Genomic DNA, 19,221 nt, shown 5'->3' with positions numbered 1-19,221 from the left:
GAAGTTTGCACTCCATGGTTGCCTGCTCTCTGCAACTTGTTCTTGCTGAGACTGGCAGCGTCGTTTCCATGCCAGAGCACCCCTGGTGGTGTATTTTTATTTTACTTGCTTTGCAGGGCTTTTATCCAAGACAAACAAGTTGTTTTCGTTGATCTAATGTAAAACGCAGACGGGTGACAAAATGTGTCTCTTTTTATTCACACACTTTGCACTATATTTACTGTTTGTCCGATCATCAAGCTCGTGCCAGGTGATGTCATATCCGCTGCTAAAACCCGCCACTGTGTGGCGACACCATCAGAGCCATGAATTTGTTTTTGGGAGGACATTCAAATATTAAAACACGAAATATACGCGGTATTACAGACGCTAATAGAACCATTATAACTCACTGTATGCGATCAACAGGCAAAACAGTTTCTGGGCCCCTTTAAAAAGTTACGGTCATGCACGTCAAGGTGTTGCACATTATTTTATTGATCTTTGAAGTTTGAATACATTGGCACAGCACGTCCATTTAAGGTATATACAATCTCTTAATGAGTAGCAGTGGAAACAGTTTTCAATGTGCCTACCTCTGCTGTGTGTAGGCATGTCCTTACTGTGACACTGTACTCTCACGTTTGCATCGAAAGTCTGGATTACAACACACAGCACAAATAAGTTGAGAAACTGCTGGTAAGCTCCGAGGATAATGAGCTGTTGAGTAGAAAAGCGCTTGAGTGGAGATACGGGGGCCTTGCACCTAGCCTTCCGTTAATCGGTAGAAGCGCCTTACAGTATGTGGACGCCTTGTATGTGCCTTCCGTTAATCGGTAGAAGCGCCTTACAGTATGTGGAAGGCTTGTATGTGACTTCATCTCCAAAGAATATCACCTGAATAAGACTTAACAATCATTCTTTACAATCTCCTCTGTTCAAATCCTCTATTCCCAATCCCCCTCGATACCCTCGGGAACCTTTCTTTTGCTACGCTGGGAAGTCCTCAGTGACACGTCCACCTAATGAATGCAAGAACTCGCCTAGTCCAAATGAGAGGGAGGGGGGGGGGGCTTTTCTAGAGGTGTGACCTATTGCACAAGAGATTACATATTGAGAAAGCTCTTCACCACATATCTCTAGCATCCAGTTTTTCTTGGGGCAAAACCTCTTATCAGAGCAGTGAAGTTTATTCTCTGCCTCTCTCTCAGCAATGCTAGTGCATGCGCACTGTTGGCAGTGGTATCTACGCCAGAGACGACGAAAGTGCAGAGGGAGGATATGAAACATAAATCAATCGCATAACTGAATTCACAAGTTCATCAGTCAACCCAATGCAATTTCTTGGTTGCCACTGCTGAAACTTCGGTTTGGTGATTTTAATTCAGAGACAAGCCTGCAGTATGCACAGTTGGAATGCTGGGTGATACTTGGCTATGCCCAATGTATAACGATTTGTTTATGCAACAACGGCTGCACGCAGGCTTCGTTAAAATTGACTAAAAGTTGACGTGCTGCCTCCAGCTTTCTGCAGACACATTCAGGTATAGTTTATCACAATGTTGCGCGGTCACTGGGGCATCGCCGTGGAGGACCTCAGAGCTCGGACACCATCCTGGAAGTGAGTGTCTGCACGCGACGTGCATTGCAACTCCTGCAGAGGATATGGTCGTCCAGTGGATAGCAGCCCCGGCCCTCTGCTTCCGAGGAGAGCAGCAGTCCACAGTCCTGCACGTTGAACACATTAAGTGAGTTCTAAAAAGAACAGGGATGGGGGGGGGGGGGGGGGGGGGGGGAACAGGTGCATATACTGTTTCCAAACTGCTAGCTGTCAAACCACGTACTTAATGCAGCAATAGTGCTGTGAAGCCTGTCGAAAATGGACACTTTGCTCATATCTAAGCTGACAACTTGACTTGGAAGATGACCGCTTGAAATATTTATTCCGGCAACCACGAACTACTTGATGCTGTCAGCATGGGCAACTAAGTGTTATTTAGTTAGATACAATGTTGCCACGTGGCCGTGGCCGCAAAATTTACAAATTTCGGTTTCTGCACCGTCCCTCTTCCGCCCTCGGGCACCCGTCCAACTCCTCCACAGGGGCGAGAAGAAATTTCGAGCACAGAGTCTTCTCCAGTCATACGACTCCTTTTTACCCGGGGATCTATCCGGTGGCGGATATATCCTCCGGTCTTTCTTCAGATTTTCGGTTACATCCCTAAACACACCAACACTTTCTTTGCTTTTAGATGATGATGTGGAGGTGTCCGCAGCACCCCGAGGTAGCGAGAAATTAGATTATAAATTATTTAGCTGTCCTAGGAGAATGCCACAAGGTAATCCACGTATAATAATGCTTTACGCATAATTACAAAGAAGAAAACGGGCATCATAAGTTGTACGCCTTTAAGCTTGAATTAGAACAATTTTTGCTCGGCACAAGAATTGTAACGACGGCTGTGCCACAGAGCAGATTCATGCAATCATTTTGAGACCCACCAGGATAATATGAATGCAAATGGCAGGTTCTAAATAGAAGCCACTCTAGGAGCCGGCCGGCCCTTACATAATGCTCCGAGATGCAGAACAGCCCGATAAGCCGGGGCTAAGGAGGCAACAAAAAACACACAGCTCCAACTTTCTGCCATCCATTTACAACGATATCAACAACTGGACAGCAAGTGTGTGTGGACAGATAGCTGAGGTGAACACTGTGTGCTGTTTATCACCTCCGTGATCCCAGTTTACTGCACTGTGGTGCATTTCCGTCACGGAATAACTAGCCCATATCTCCATGTTACAACAGTTCCTCGTGTCTCGGACCCACCTGAATGATATTCTCTCTGCCAGTGGGAGAATGTGCAAGAGGTTTTGCTTTATGGAGATGACAACGCTGTTTACACAGGGAAAGCTCTCATACTGCTGTAATGCGGGAAACGAGATGGAAGTGCAAGGAAGAAACGCTAACAGCACTGATGCATGAATTAGCTGATGCTGCCTTGACGCAAATAAGAAGTGCCCAGGCGGAGCAATTGCCGACAGGCTTCTGCAAGGCCAGTCCCGCCTGTATAAGTACACCACCACCAATAAGAAGTTCCACGAAGCGACCACAAAACGAGAAAAGGGGCAGAACGATGATCATGTCAAGTCATTGCCAGTGGTACACAGTTGGGCAAGTTAGTTTTCATTAATCATAATGTTCCAGCACGACGATGACAATGGTCAGAAAGAAAGATGACACAGGTGCTGTCCCAAGTCTTTGTCACACTGGAGCAATATGATGGATGAAAACCAACTCACTCAAAACTACATGCTGTTCGGGTACATTTCTAGCAGCACCTGGTCGTCTTTCTTTTTGTCCATTGTCTCTGTCGCACTAGAACAACATAATAGTCAGACGTAAAGCCCTGAAAAAACAACTCAACTCTGAAAGCCACTGAACAGCTTGAACCAGGGGGGGACCCTACCTCGCATCTGTAACAGTTGATATGGAAGCTCCGGTCCAAGGCAACAACTCTCACTGTCTCTTCTTTCCCTGGCTCTGGCATAATGGGCTGAGAGCACACGCAGCAGCGAGGGGCAAATTTCCTGCAACAAAGAAAAAAAGAAAACTTGCCAACTCCATCTGGCAAACCAATATCCTAACTGTAACTCACTTTAGGTTATGTCTTGAAGACCTAGGTCTTCAAGGCATAACCTAAAGCTGTGCTCTAGGCATGTCAGAAAAGAAAATATCATCAAAGTACAAGCACACACGATGAAGACAGTATACAACATGACATGCCCCAGTGTACGCTCATAATACAGTTGCCTGTGTCCAAACCTTTGCACATGAAAGTACAGGTTCTAGTGCGGCACGTGCAACGCCAACAGTGCTCAACTAACTGCAAGCTCTCATGCTGTGCCTTTCTCCTACCTGCTTTTTCGGCCAATCTGGCTAATGGTGTCATGGTTTGGTTGTGACTACAAAAGTGACAACCAAAATAAAACTTGGGTCTGACTAAGACCTGCAGTGTTATGAAATCAATAAATTTATAACTTGGCACGACCGATGCCGTGAGGGATGACTACAGACTGCAAGAAACACAAGGAAGATCCACTAAGCCTTCTCTGAAGCAAGTGGAAAAGCAGAGTGGAACGTACTTGTGGAAGTCGTCGATGCAGTGAACCCGACTTGTGGCGTCCACAGTGAAGGGAATGCCGTCCAGGCATTGACCACACACGACGCACCGGAAGCAGGCTGGGTGGTAGGGCTTGCCTGTGGCACGCAGGATCTGCACATTGCAAGGCACAGCACTCTGAAGTGGCGCTCTTCCAGGTGGTTTTGCAAGGACAAATTAAGGGAACGGAGTGAAATTCAGGAAATGGAGGGACATACTCACAATGCACATCATCACACAGAGCAAGCAAACAAGCATATGGAGGAAATGCACACATGCACCTCTGGACAATAGTACAGACAAATGTTTGATTTCATTAGAAACTGAACGCGGTACAAAAAAAAAAAACACAGGAATCTAAAAAAATCCTCCCACTGCAAAAGCTCAGAAAAAAAAAAAGATCTCATTCGATGAGTTCCTCTCTGATCGGGATGCACATTATAACAATTTTGGAGCACAGGTTACAGATGGGGTCCATTAGGTTTTGTGAGCGCGATGCAGTAGTAGTAAGCTGCAACGAAAAGACAAATCAGTTGCTGGTGTTAATGCCCCTGGGCATGCCTATATGCCTCTCTCCAGTGAACATTTCCTTGCACTGCTTGAACAAAGAAGATCGCAATGCACTCACCCTGTCCAAGATGGGCTTTTCACACACACAGCATTTCTCCAATGTGTTCTGCAAAGAAAGAGAGAAAAGAAAGGAATGAAATGATTTTACTGACTTCCAATTACAAAGCTCTGTACTGCACAGAGAATTAACTTTACCAAGTAACAGTTAACTGCTACCAAGCAAGCACTGAATGTGCTGGCAAAACGTGAAAAATCATGCTTCTATTTCTTGACTATGTAGCTAAATTTGCAGCAGGAGAAGTTGCAAAACCATGCAGTAATAAGCAGTCCATGTGAGAAACAAAACAAAAAGCTGTCATCGAAGTTGAAAACACCAGCTAAGACAGTAGTCAAGCAAGCTGCCTCAGAGCGGACGAGCAGCAAATAAATGCTTACCAGGTAGTCGTCTTCGCAGTACGGTTTCCCATCCATGGCAAAGAAGGGCTTTCCTCTCAGCTCTTTCACTGTAACAAGGGCAGAAAGAGAGATCAGCACTCGTGATTCAGAACAATGCCTCGAAGAGGTGCACTCGCACGTGCATGCATGGACACTCACTGCACACGTGACAGGTGAAGCACTTGATGTGGTAGACCTGGTCCATGGCAGTGCACCCACTGCCTTCCCCCAGAACTTTTTCGCCGCATTTGTAACACATGCCTGCAACAAAACAAAGGAGGTTAGCTGCCTAATTCGTTCGGTTAACAACACTCTGCGTGCACTACGCAAGACCTAATACAAAAGCTGCAATTCACAACAAAGTGGACATGCCTGCGTTCCCTACAGCCAAAGCAGATTCACAGGCAAGAGCTGTCAACCATGTAAAGATGCCAATTAAGAACCAAAAATTTTCAGCCATGCGAATATAGAGCTTTCTGCACTAATCAAGCCGCAGTGATCTCTCAGAAAGAAATGCAGCGCACAAGGTGAAACACGCTTCATCGTATTTACATGGAGGACAGTGTTTCAACATGTCATGCGGCTGAGACTGTGAGCCTGCCTAACCATTCAGCCACCGTGCAACAAGAAGTTACTGTTACTGGCTCTAGGATGTGAGCTGCAAACTTGCTACACAATAACAGTGCATGCATATAAAAGGGACAAATAAGCAGCGCTGTTAGAGGCATTTTCCTGGTTGGTCACACTGCATGCAATCATGACAACAAAGCTTACCGATGACTGGTGGTTCGTCGTCATCGTCTGAGCAAGCGTGGTTAGAACATACAAAGAGCCAAGTGTTAGGGGGCACATTCATTGCTCTCTGCACACAGTAAGGCCATTAATGTAAGATGCTGAGTTAGTAAATGCATTCAAGTAAGGTAAGAGTGGCTTCATAGCATGATGAGGAACTTGGAAAGCCTTCGCCAGTTCCATTAATGCATAGCTTGCAAACTAAAACAACAGCTGCAAACCTCCCGTGTAAAAAGTGCTCGTGAGTGACTTTCGCTTTAAAAGGCAGTCACTGTGTTTCTGAATCCATCTAGAACGAGGTGTGCATCTAACCACAAGTCACAAAAGGCTGCTTTTGGCGTGCTTTCCAACGCTGCATTTACATCACTTCCTTAGAAACATATTCAGTAAATTTCAGTTTTTATGAACAGAATTCACTGCCTGGAAATATATCTATGAATGTGATTTAAATCAAGCTGCACAATTCAAATGAGCAGCTCCGTGAAAGGCACCACTAACTAGTAGGGCTGCGCTCAGTGGAAGAAAAAAAAGACAGAACTGCAATGAAATCTCAAAGGCCACCTGCTGACTTAATTTGAGAAATGGTGACAATGGAAGCTCAAGAGACTCACAAACTCCCTCTGTTGTAAATGTTCACGTCACTGACAACAAAAGTTACATGCCAAGGACATATGCTGAAGGGGATTCAAGCTAAGCAAACTTGCTCAGTAACGGGCAAGATAAGGCTCAACCTGTTAAAAATAAATACAGAGCAAGAACAGCAGAGCAAAATACAACTTATTTTTTTACTTGAAATGGGAGGGAGGGTTGAAACAAACAAAGAAAATTCGTATGACAGAATACTAGCTTCATTTAACATTTCAGGTCCCACTGGTAAAATAAGCTTACTGCACGAACACTACAGCCGTGAAAAGATGATTTTCTCCACAGCCTATAGAGTTCATCCTACTTTGTGGAACTTAGAGGAGTACTACAAGGCTGATACATGAATGCTGCTCAGGAAACACCAAAATCACCAGTTTGCCCTGATACCACAGAAGCAATCAGTAGTTACGTGTCAGCGAGGAATTCCGTTTCATAGCGGACCACATTAACATATTACTTCTCTTGTTTCTTTGATGTGTGCTAGGGAGGTGAGACAATTTGGTGTCTTGTGAGTCTCTTATGTCTCACGCCCTTTTGGCACACATTACAGATATGTCAGTACGCAGTAGGATGAAACGCTATAGGCAAGGTGAGGCTCGCACACGAGAGAAGCAAGCAAGAAAAACCAGGCAAGAACGACGTCAGCACTGAACCCTGTGCTCACCAAAGAAATCTGGGTCACCGGAGCTCTCCATGCTCTGGACGAGCAGGTCGGTGAGGTGGTCCACCTCGGCCTCCTGGCCTCCACGGTGACCACCTTTGTGCCCCGCACCACCCATGCGGCCTGGGTAGTAGGCCGAGTAGAGGGAGGAGCCCGTGCTGCTGTAGCCCGACATCTGGCTCGGAGGACGTGGGACAATGGGCTCGTAGATGGAGCCTGTGTCGTACGTGCTCTGCAAGAGACAAAGAAGCAGACCGCTTGATGAAAAAAACACCCCGAAAACCGAGCGCAATGGAGACTATCAATGTAGACTTGTGCTGGGAAACCTTGGTCTGTACCACAAGGTTTTAAGAAAACCATGCCCATACGTAGCCACAGGCTATGAAAAGAAGTGTGGCAATGAGCTCGGAGGTTACCAAGGATGAATGCGGCTTCTAACACATCCCCGATCATATACTCATACCCTCTGCAGCGTGCAGTCAAGAAGCACATGCTAAGCGCAGAACTGGTGGTGCAACGCTCAACTAGAGCTTGATCTCTCACTGAAACATCTACCACTGAAATCAGTGGGTAGACGATACCATGTCATACCCAAGTCGCAACAATTTGTGGCCAGGAGTTCACATCATACTGATCTGTGAGAGCAATGCATTGCAATCAAACCACACTGCTTTGTGAATGCGTGCTGAGAAATTAACCAAATAAAAGCATTTTGAGAATATCATTCCTGCTACACTACACGACTTCATCTGATGCCAGTTTTTTAGACGCATCTGTCTATTCTGGGAGTAGCCTTGGCAAAGTATATGGCAGGTTACTGAGTCAAAGATAGGCTGCTCGTGCTGTTGTCAAAACGCGGCTTGTTTTCGTTCAGGGAAATGCAAATGAGGGAGGGCCGCTGGTAAATTTAGAACACCGGGAGACCTCAGCAGATGCCTGCGTTTTTTAGGCAAGCCACCACCACAGCAGTTTTCAACAGCCGTTAAGACTGTGCTGACATCCTCCCCTGCTACACACTGGTCAGCTGTACTGAGGCGTTTGCCACTAAAAAAAAAAAAAAAAACCGAAACAAAACTCGTCGCATTCAACCTAGAGGAAGAAACCATATGGCCTGCTGCTGTACAGCCACGAAGTGAACCGTAAAAAAGTAAAAAACCAGAGAAACAGTAAACGCTACAGACAGCAGGAAATACCTCCACACCTGGCTAGCTAGTCGAATCAGCAGAAGCGGCGCCTGATCCAACAAGACGCAACTAACCTTATTACTCAGCCGTCAGCTTCCGCGTGCGCCGTTAGCGTAAGCTGATCGTGCACGCGATAACGCCGACGACAAACGGAGCCGCCCCCCCCCCCCCCCCCCCCACCCCGCAATAAAATCGCTTCGACACGCACTAAATTCACATGCACGGTCCATCGAGGATCCGCAGGCAGGCGATCATGCACGCACGCACAGCAGAGCAAGAAGCACATTATTACACGCGAAGACAGTTTTTCTCACCACTGCCGCCGATTCCAGGCCGGAGTTGCGCTAGTGCGCGCGTGGTGCGGGCCGGGGCCCCGGAGCCAACTGTGCTGACAAAATTAACGAGGCGATGTCTGCCACCACGAACGGTTGCATCCGCGGAGAAACGCAAGGACAAAAAAACAAAAGCAACAGATCCAAGAACCAAACTCGGTGTCGTTGACGAGCAGGCGTCGCGCGCGCTCTGCTGCGCCGTCTGCTGCGCGAGGCGGCGGCGCGCGCGGGCTGTGGCTCTGTTTTCCGGGGGCCCGCCGGCGGCAGCCGGGAACGAAGCGGACACACCGCAAATAGATCCCTGTCCGGCCGGCGCGAACCAGCGCACTCTGCGCGCGAGACGCCACGGCGGCGGCCGTCCTTTCCCCGCTTTTATGTGTTACTTTATTGGCCCCGCACTGCTTGCCGCGCGCGCCGCAAAAGAAACCACAGCGCGCGCACTGCTGTGGCTCTTGTCACCGTTCGCGACATGGCGCTGCGGCACGTCACTCAGTGGGCCACGCTAACGGGTCATTGCGATCGAAAGCTCTGAAAGGCGCGAGCTCGTGACGGACGAACAGGCGCGGCTCACCGCGGGGTTTTGTTTGTTGACGAGTCATAAAGGCGGTCAAAAACAATGGCGGCGGCGGCGGCCAGACGAAGCCCGCATACGCGCCGCTGCTCGCGCAAGGCGGCTAGGTCAACGATCGGCCATGCGTCGCGCACTTTGCTATGCTTCGCGTGAGCGCCCTTCCCAGTTCTACTCGTTCGCCAGTCCTTACTTACTTCGTAAAAGAAATGATGGATGACCAGACAAGACTGCATTTTCCTTCAGCAGATCGAGAGCAAGCCTTTTTTGCAAAAGGGTCAAAGGTCTATCTCACGAATAGAACCATCAAAAACAATACAGCGATGAGTGTCACACCAGCATGCAACTAAAGGCTTAGCACTACAGGCAGAATCTCACTTTGCAAATGCCAGCAAGGGATGCTTATCTGCCCCTCCCCCGTGCCCTGGCTAGCTCAGCAACCAACCAACCGCAGACACAAGCTAGAAGGTAGGCATGCTTGCGCCTATGCCGCTGTCTACTTAAAGCAATTTTGACATTCAACGGGACACTAAAGCATGCATCATGCTTAAAATACATGCCTCAAAAGTATGCTTGCATGCACTGCAAAAGCACTCAAATTAGCTTCCAAAGTAATCAAGTACCCATGTAGCACCCCTTTTTGTCCAAAAAACCCCATTTTGTTTGCATATCAAGTGCCATACAAACACATTAATCTTCAGCTACATGTAAAATGCAAGTAGAGCGCAAAATCCTTTGATGCAATCGATTTCCTTCAGGAACAATATTCAGCAATGGTGCAAAACAGACCACTTAACTATAATAACTCGAGAAGAAGAAAAAAAATGCTAAATAAAGCAACACTCTTTGGAGCACAGCACTGTACCGCAGTAAAAATATATTACATGAACTACGACTATTACTGATGAAATGCACTCGGCAGTTGCGCTGTGTCTCAGAAATTCATTTTCATAATAGTTTAACCCTTTCAAGAGCCACCCATTATTACAGTCCAAAACAGATCTTTTTTTTCCACCTGCGCAGTATACCCAGGTCTCAAGAAGCCAATCTGTTAGTTTTCCAAAGGAAAATACCAAAGGTCAGTTTCTTACAGGCATGTACTAAAAATTTTGCGCAAAGTGTCACAATGGTTCAAAACTGTAAAATCGAAGAAATACAAGGATTTGTCAGATAAACAACCGTGGAATCGTATCAGTTTGTTTCAAACATGCACATGACACCGGAAACTCAGCAAAAAAAGTAGCGATTATAACTAGCGACAAAATCTCCCTGAGTGAAAATGGAGGCAGACATGCGACCAAGCTCACTGTTGTAAGAAATGTTATTTATCCCGTTTGCTAGTTGGCATAAAGTAATGCTTTACGATATGAAGGATGCTAGATTTGCCCGAAGCAAAGAAACCATTGCTCATTGTTGCACACTCACAGGAAAGGATGAGAGTCACTGCGAACACAATAGTGTACATAGCAGCTAGAAGATAAACGCAGCGCACAGGAACTTCCTCATCTGAGTCACTGCATGCCATGGAAGGAACTCACAGCCCAGATAAGCCACGTGCAGGAAAGGAGCGACTCTGTTATCAAAGGCAACTGCCTGGAAAGAGGCTTCTAAGGTGTGTTCGCTCCCACTACAAATATGTTCGCAGCACACTTCTTGCTGCATGATGCTCCAATGCTTGCTGCAGTGGGCATGCAATCACAACGAATAAAGGACACTAATTCATTTCCCCGAGTGCCTCATCCTTAAAGGAGTATAGACACCTAACTTTTGGATGCGTGTTTTATTGTTTGTAATGATGCGTAAGGCTTACATGGAATACCATGTAGTATTCTCCTATGACCGCTAAATAATTTATAATTGAATTTCTTCCTCGTGCTGTTCCAGTTTCAACAACCGAATAAGGACTGTGACGTCAAAGAGTGGTTTTATGTCAAAAGAGGCATAAAAAAACTGTGATATAATCGCTGCTTCCACATACGCTGGCATCCCGGCTCTTGAGGAAGGCTGCTTTCAGCACTGAAGTGAATTAAGGGGGGACGAGGGTCTTAAAACTAACTTTTTTATTTCTTGCTAGAATCTCATGAAATTTTGCACACAGATGCGTTTTTCTCTTCCGATTCCAAATAGGTAATCATAACTGAGCTGGTGGTCTTAAATCTTACAAAGTCTGGAATGTAATTAGGTGATTTCTTATGCAGCTTTAATGAACTTTTTCATTGCACTTTGTTGCTTTTAATTACATGAACTGATAGCCAGAGAGTTGCCATACCTGGTGACATTCTCCGTTTTTCTCTGTAGGCATGTCATCCTGACATACTATGTCGAGAGTAAGAGGATGCAGTATTTTACGCTGCAACTTGTTAAGCTAATTGTAAATTGCTATTTATACATGGCCTAAACAAAAAAAGTAAGAATGTCATTTGGTATGGGAATTTGCTAGCTATCAATTCATGTAATTAAAAGCAACAAAATGCAATGAGAAAGTTCATTAAAGCTGCATAAGAAATTACCCAATTACACTCTAGAATTTAAGATAACTTTTGATCTAAGACCACCAGCTCAATTATGACTACATTTTTGAAATCAGAAGAGAAAAACACATCTGTGTGCAAAATTTCATGAGACTCTAGCCACAAACAAAAAGGTCAGTTTTAAGACCCTCGTCCCCCCTTAAAACGATGATGCGGCGATTATATCGACGTTTCTCCATGCCTCACGTGACACAAAACCACTCTTGGATGTCAAAGCCATCGCTCGGCTGTTGAAACCGAACCGAAACAGCATGACAGAAAAATAAGATTATAAATTATTTAGCGGAGCAGGTGGATACCACATGGTGATTCATGCGTCGCAATGTCTTCCACATCATTGTAGAGAAGAAAACATGCCATCAAAATTTAAGGTCAAACAGTTCGAACTGCACGGAGCTATGAACCAACTAGCCATAGAAGTCTCACTGAAACATTTCTTTTATAATGTCCAAACTGATAATGTCTAAAGACGTTGGGAGCTAGGGTGATGGTAGGCAGCAATTAAGGCTTATCGTATTTACTCGCGTTATGAACACACTATATTTTGATCAACAAAGGGTACTGCACTTGTCCTAGTTTGTATATTGTACATTGAGCACATCACTAACAAAGCTAACCGCATGCTGGGATATCTGAGACGTAACTTTCACACAGCGCCAACTAGCATCAAACTTCTACTCTATACCACACTCGTACGTTCACAACTAGAATATGCGTCATCAGTCTGGGACCCTGGTGTTAAGAGTTTGATCGACCAACTGGAAATGGTACAACACAAATCAGTGCGCTTTATTCTCTCTGACTTCCGGCGTACGTCAAGCGTAACGCGGCTATGAAGGCTACATTGGGCCTAACTTCACTTGCGCAAAATTGCACGCTTGTGTCTTTTTCACAAAATATTTCATCATGAGTCCATTCGCTGCGAGTTACTTCTTCCCCCTTCATATATTTCACGCCGCACAGATCACATACATAAGGTAGGCATTTCTCCATGCAAAACTAAAACATTCTCGGATTCTTTTATTCCTCACACGTCATATGACTGGAACCACCTTCCTTCTTCAGTCGCCACAATTCTTGACCCTGTATTGTTTCGGACTGCTGTTACCGCTTCTGTTGAATGATATATTGTGTTTATCACTTATTCTAACTTCTCTGTTTTGACAATTTATTGTTCTCTGCTGTTGTTTGTATTTTTTGCAGTGTTATGTATTACCCACTCCCCTCTGTAATGCTTTGCCCTGAGGGTAAAATAAATAAATAAATAAATATGTGCGCAATACCCTTTGTTGCCTATATGTGTTGTGTTCCCTTCTTGTCCTTGTTTGTAAGCCTGCAGTACCATTTGTTGAACATGACTGACTAACTGACCCAACAACGCACTCTCTTAACTATATTTTAGGCCCTTTGTTCTCGGGTTTTATTTTTCCAGAATTCGGAAGGGGGTGGGGGGGCTAAAAATCGGACGGTATTTCATGAGCTCAAAATTGAGTCCAAGTCTGGTTATTGAGAAAAAAGTTCAATAATTTGGGGGTTTTCGGGTCACTCTTTGAAGCAAAGACAACTTACTATGATCGTGCATTTTTGTGTGCGAACTAAATGTTGCATTTTTTTGGCCCTTTATCATATACAATATCGAAATGGCAGGTAGAACCGACACTTTACAAACTCACATATTTCTTTCTCATATATTGCAATTATTATGCTGCGTGCAATATCATCTCCTACACATCTCTTCCGAATCCATGCAAAACCATCTTGCCTTCGCACACTGCGAAAACGTTCATTCAACATGACACCGACCATTTCAAACGCTCAAGAGCCTTGGAGTAGGACATCGCTAGTGTGGGTAGCGCTTGATTCAATAATGTGAATAAGACGTTTGGTCAGTAGCTGTCTTTTGGCCTCTCGCTCCTGTAACATACTTTTCGAAATTGCCCTCAAGTTAAACCGCGTCATGAAAACAAACGTTAAAAGAGGTTTAAATTCACCAGCTAATACACCCCCGAAAGGTGCCTTCAGCTTTGAGTACTGGAAAACGGCATTCTCTTGAAGGCAAATTTTCGGGTAAAAATCAGGTTTAACCTGCTATTTAAGAAATCTGTTTGGGGTGCAAGAATCAGGTAAAACTCAACGAAAAACCCTAGCTATACACTGTGAAAAAAAAAAGAAAATGGTGCTTATGTGGGTGGTGGGTTTATTAAGTACAGTAAAATCAGCACTGTCATCAATAAAAATTTTCACAAATTTTAACGACTAATGCAAGGGTTGCGCTTAATTATACACATGCTTTCATTATGCGGATGTGGCAGCTTTCTCCAAAGCAAAAGCTTTGAAGTCAAACTACCAAAACGTCACGATCTCGAAAAAGTCATAAAACAATCAAAAAGCCTCGCTTCTACTGGGCGGCACAGAGGGGCGGACATACTGACCAACAGGAGCGAAGCTAACTGATCTGTTTGTGACAGGTTTGCGATTTGATCATTCCGTAATTTGGCCCGTAGCGTGTTTTACAGGACATTCTGCTGGTCACACGATTTATGTCCTGCTCTGGCTGTGCACCTTTAACTGCCTTGAGTGTAGCTTCTGCGTTGTAAGACTTGGGGGGGCAAAAAGCCAAGATGGAAATGTCCGCACCTCCATCCATAAGGAACGTGAACTGAAGAGGTTCGGTGAACTCAAACAAGCATTCCGTCTCAGCCTAAAGATCACTTCAGACACATGCGAGAAGTGGACTCACCGCTGACGATTGTGGCCTGAAGTGGTGGAATGAAGCTGAAGAGGACTGGGCTGTGCCGTATGCCAGGCTGTCGGGAGATCGTGGGGGCGATGGCGGAGGCAAGTCTTCTGAGTAGGAGGCGGACCGGCAGGTCTGCTGCTGTTGTGATGCTGAGTAGGATGGCACGCGGCCAAGTGTGGGTGGCGGCGGAGGTGGTGGCAGTGGGTCTGTCGAGTCCAGAGCAGCTGCCGGCACCACTGCATGTCTTTCAAATGCGGAGGCGGGGCTAGCCTGCGGCTCTGCTTTGCAGGGCATTACAGGTGGTGGTGCTGACAAGTTGGCATACGTAGCATCAGGCACTGAAAGACAAAGAACCAGAACTACCATGACACAACTGTATGACTTAGCGGACAGTACGAATTAGCAAGAGTAGAGTTAGCAATTTGCAATGGGTTACACTAGCGAAGAGTAGCAAGTTAAGTTCAATTAAACTGCAATCGAGACAATTTCGATGATCTGCAATATTCTAATACTGATGTTTAACATGTGCTACAATGGTAGACGAACAAAGCTCGCCAACTTAAACAGCAGAGACAAAAGACGTGCTGCAATCATATGCACTTTCAAATCTTACTTGCAGCTGTCACACTTAATAGTGACAAACTAGTACAGCAAAACATCTAAGGATGCAGTTAAACTTATTTTGAATATACTTAGGAGACAGCTCAAGTCAAGATTCCCACCTCTGTAAATGCTTTTCAAATGGTAAATGACATAGTTACAACAACAACGTACACTATGCAAGGAATCTTAGCAAAGTGGTGCTAAGCCTCTCTGAAAAATATCCAAGGAATGCTGCACAAGTTTGGTTACCGGCAGTCTGTGCAACTCATTCCAATGCTACTTCTAGATGAATGCCACTAAAGGTGAATGCCAATGCCTTTCTTTAATTTTACCAAGGCATATATTCTTTGGAACATGCACAACAAACTTACGATCAGCATTAAAACAAATTGCTATTATGAACGTGAACATCTTAACGGAAGTCACTCTGTTTGGGTTGGTACAATAGAAGAGAAACTACCACCGATCAAGTGTTGCCAAACAAGATCCCCAAGTTATATACCTTCACTGACACCACAGTGAAAAATGATTGCGGCAGGAGAATACAGGCAAGGCTTTACTATGTTTAGCACCATTTGGTTGCTACAAAAGTAATAATTGCAGCCGGCCGACCTCTCCACCTTTTCCTCATTAAAATTCCTTTCTCTCTCTAATAATTGCAGTGTGCAGGTTAGTGCCATGCCGCAGTAAGCAAAAAAACTGAGTTGCATTATATCTGACTTCTCAGCATTATGCTCCTATTGCAGGTTTCTGAGCTGCTCTCTTTTACGGCTCAATCATTCAGTGCATTAAGTGCAATCTGTTGATAAGACACCACCAAGTGGAACTCTGATTGTTGCTTTCATCAGAAATGCAGATTTCAAATTTCACTGAGAGGGCTGAATTTTTATACCGCCCAGGGCACTGCATTATTCTGCCCACTGCTAACATTTGCCATTTTATTTTTTATTTGCATAAAAACATTTAATAACCTCCAGGAGATATGAATCAATGGCCGTTGCAGTGATACAAGACCAAGTGAAAAATTCATTAAGTTGAAGCTGCCAGAAAACTCCCAAAATAAATCTGTCTCGACTTGGTCTGGTTATGCTTAAGGCCTGGAAAGAATGGACATCTATAAGCACTCCAAGTTTCGGTTTGGTTTGGTTTATGGGGTTTAACGTCCCAAAGCGACTAAGGCTAGAGAGACGCCTAGTGGAGGGCTCTGGAAATTTCGACCACCTGGGGTTCTTTAATGTGCACTGACATCGCACAGTACACGGGCCTCTAGAATTTCTCCTCCAAAGAAATTCAACCGCCGCGACCAGGATCGAACCCGCGTCTTTCGGGTCAGCAGCCGAGCACCATAACCATTGAGCCACCACGGCGGGGCGCACTCCAAGTTTCAAAGTGGCACTACTGACAAAGATACTGCACTGCTGCACAGTCATCATGATTAGCAGCCAGACTACATATATTGCAGGAGAAAGGCTTCTGCCATTGATCAGCAATTAAACCTGCCTTGAGCGAGCCATGGCTCTATTCCTGAAAAGTTTCTAGTCTCCGCAGATCACGTGACTGTCTGGCATCCCCTGCTATATTTACATTCTCCTGGAAATCCAAGGGACCAACATTTATCTGTTCACTGTTCATTATACTGTTTTGCCAAGCTTGTTGTTTTCTCTTAATAGTTCTCTAATTTACATTGCCCTCTTTCAGTTTTTCAACTACCCTTATCACATTCTTTCTTTTCCTTGATAGTTCCCATCGTTGCATACCCACCATGTGAATTTCCATGCAGTCCAGGCGTAGCGGTGACTTTCTTGGGCTTGGGTGGGACCACGGGGCCGACCTTCTTGCCGCGTAATGGAGAGTACTGCTGGGGTGTCATGTGGTTGATGTGCAGCCTACTCAACTCCTGGATCACGGAGTCTGGGTGGGCTGCCATGGTTCCCTGCTGTGACCTCAGTAGACTCCCGTCTAAACGCTCGCTGGACCAGAAAAAGAGAAGCTAGTAAGATCAAAGCACACAAAATCACAAACTGGCAGCAAAATCTGGTTTCACAGCCTTCGGAAGGCTAAAAGAAAAAAAAATGAAGACACAGTTCCCGAGAACCAGCATCAGAGTAAATTTATGAGGTAATCAGCTTTTGCACTGTTTAGTTTGTGCCAGTGAAAGCATTTAGGAAGCTTTGCCACCGTGAGAGACAGAGTCTTGAGAGATAAGGACAAATATTGGTTTGTCTATGACCCACTGCAGTAGTCCCACCTCTTTCTGTATCCTTTTTCTACATGTGAATTTTGCCTATATTTTTTTTTAATAAACTCTTAACTTTGTCTTTTCATGACACTTGGGCCAGGTGCTTATGGACTGTGCGAAAAGCGTGCAGTAGTTCAGTTCAGTTCAGTTTTATTACCTTAAAGGTACCCCTTTGCCGGGGGTATTGCATACGAGGTTGGCTATCTCAACTATTTTCCAGTCCTATGAGTAAGTGTTGGCAGGGGCATACCACAATCTAGTGTTGAATAAGGCCTTTGATGAAAAGGTGTATTACATTACATATATGCAAATGACTTCATATGCATATATGGAGTCATTTTACCATGTTACCAGCACTAATATAGCAACAGATAAGCGTCAAAAAATGTGAAAAGTAATTTTTTCCTTACAGTTAAATTAATCTACAAAACAATGGGCTCAACAGAACTAACTGTTTCCCTTCTTTTGTTCCCCAATTTATAGGAATCCAGTATTAAGAGTAATTATTTCGCTTGAACATGACACAAAAATTAGAGAACAGAAACTAAACGACTAGACCAAAAGAAATTACAAAAAAAGAAAGTTGATACCACTAAGGTGAACCACACCCAGTGGTGCTTTCGGGTATTGCTAACGCAAATCGACTCTCTTTTCTCACTTTCATTCCTCTCTAGTCAGCACACTTCGCGTCATTGCTTAACCACACCAGGCTTTGTTCGCGCGGTCGGATCCTCTCACATTTCCTGTTTGTATTATGATGAAAAAGATAACTGCACGGTAAAATGTAATGAAAACCTCTGGAGCCGCGCACGGTTAGGCGCAAGTAAATGTATGCAAAAGCACGCGCGTATGCATTCCAAGGCTAATGGAATCTGCCGAAGTTACGCCAGTCACGTCCGGCAGTGAAGAAAGACGGGGAAAAAAAAAATATAATCCCACACTGAGATCGACATTTTCGCAATTCATTCTCCCTCACTCTCGCATCTCTCATCCACTTTCCTATCCTCTCTCGAGAGCAGTGTAAAAGCCGCGGTACCTGCTGATTTCAGACGAGCGGCGACGGTTTTTGCAACTTTATACTGAGCAGAGCCGTAGCTTTTGCAGCGATCGATACTTTTTCGCGAGCCGACTCGGGTCAAGAACCTCCGGGTCCGACAAATGTAGCGCACCGCGATCTCTCAAGCGCAAAGGAATGCTGCGCGTTTTCTCGATCTTACCTCAGTTCGCGCAAGCACGTAGCCCTCCTTCAGAGACGAAGGGCGCTGCCTTCAACTAGAACGTCCTTTGCGAATCCTGTTCGGAAACGGGCACACCCTTTTTCAGTGCAGAATGTCGCTCGTATCCCGTCGTCGCAGTGTCGCACCGTCGCGTCTCTCACGCTCACAGGTGTCCGCGCAGTCTCTCCGGCGGCTTCTTGTAGCGAGTGGGATGACAAACACACGATAGCGCCGGTCTCTGACGCGGATGTGACGGCGCTGATATGGAAAGCTCAAGGAGAACTAACGATCGCCGTGACAAAGCGAGCAAACATTTTCCCGACAAAAATGACAGATATGCAGTAAGAAAAAAACACTACCCATATAAGGGAAAAACACGAACGGAAAGACCATTCCGCTCTGCTTCCGGATTGCGAGGTTGAACCGGCCGGCGATAAATTTACGGTTCATTGTGAATCACGTATTTTAAAAGTAGAAACTGTCCTTCTAGTTGATGCACCACATAAATAATCAGTGAAAAGCTCCATAATATTAAGCAATAATATTGTGCCACTAGTAAAAA

The 19,221-nt window shown here is 45.2% G+C and overlaps 1 protein-coding gene across 2 annotated transcripts; it reads right to left on the bottom strand.

Moving 5' to 3' along the window:
- Positions 1 to 453: 453 nt before the first annotated feature.
- Positions 454 to 19,057, bottom strand: Zyx (lipoma-preferred partner zyxin). Of its 2 annotated transcripts, XM_089573552.1 has the most exons (11): positions 18,660 to 19,057; positions 16,965 to 17,173; positions 14,601 to 14,938; positions 7,249 to 7,477; positions 5,922 to 5,948; positions 5,307 to 5,408; positions 5,148 to 5,215; positions 4,771 to 4,818; positions 4,126 to 4,256; positions 3,450 to 3,570; positions 454 to 1,707 (listed from the first exon to the last, which is right to left on the bottom strand). In XM_089573552.1, the coding sequence occupies exons 2-11, from the start codon at positions 17,128 to 17,130 to the stop codon at positions 1,576 to 1,578; spliced, it is 1,362 nt and encodes a 453-aa protein (XP_089429678.1). In that variant the 5' UTR covers positions 17,131 to 17,173; positions 18,660 to 19,057; the 3' UTR covers positions 454 to 1,575. The 2 variants fall into 2 exon arrangements, with proteins under 2 accessions (XP_089429678.1, XP_089429679.1); XM_089573553.1 differs by lacking the exon at positions 5,922 to 5,948 and having other exon boundaries at positions 18,660 to 19,056.
- Positions 19,058 to 19,221: the final 164 nt, after the last annotated feature.

Source organism: Amblyomma mixtum, chromosome 2 (assembly GCF_055824585.1).
Source record: "Amblyomma mixtum isolate Tamu chromosome 2, ASM5582458v1, whole genome shotgun sequence".
NCBI lineage: Eukaryota > Metazoa > Arthropoda > Arachnida > Ixodida > Ixodidae > Amblyomma > Amblyomma mixtum.
This window is presented reverse-complemented; position numbering and strand designations above follow the sequence as displayed.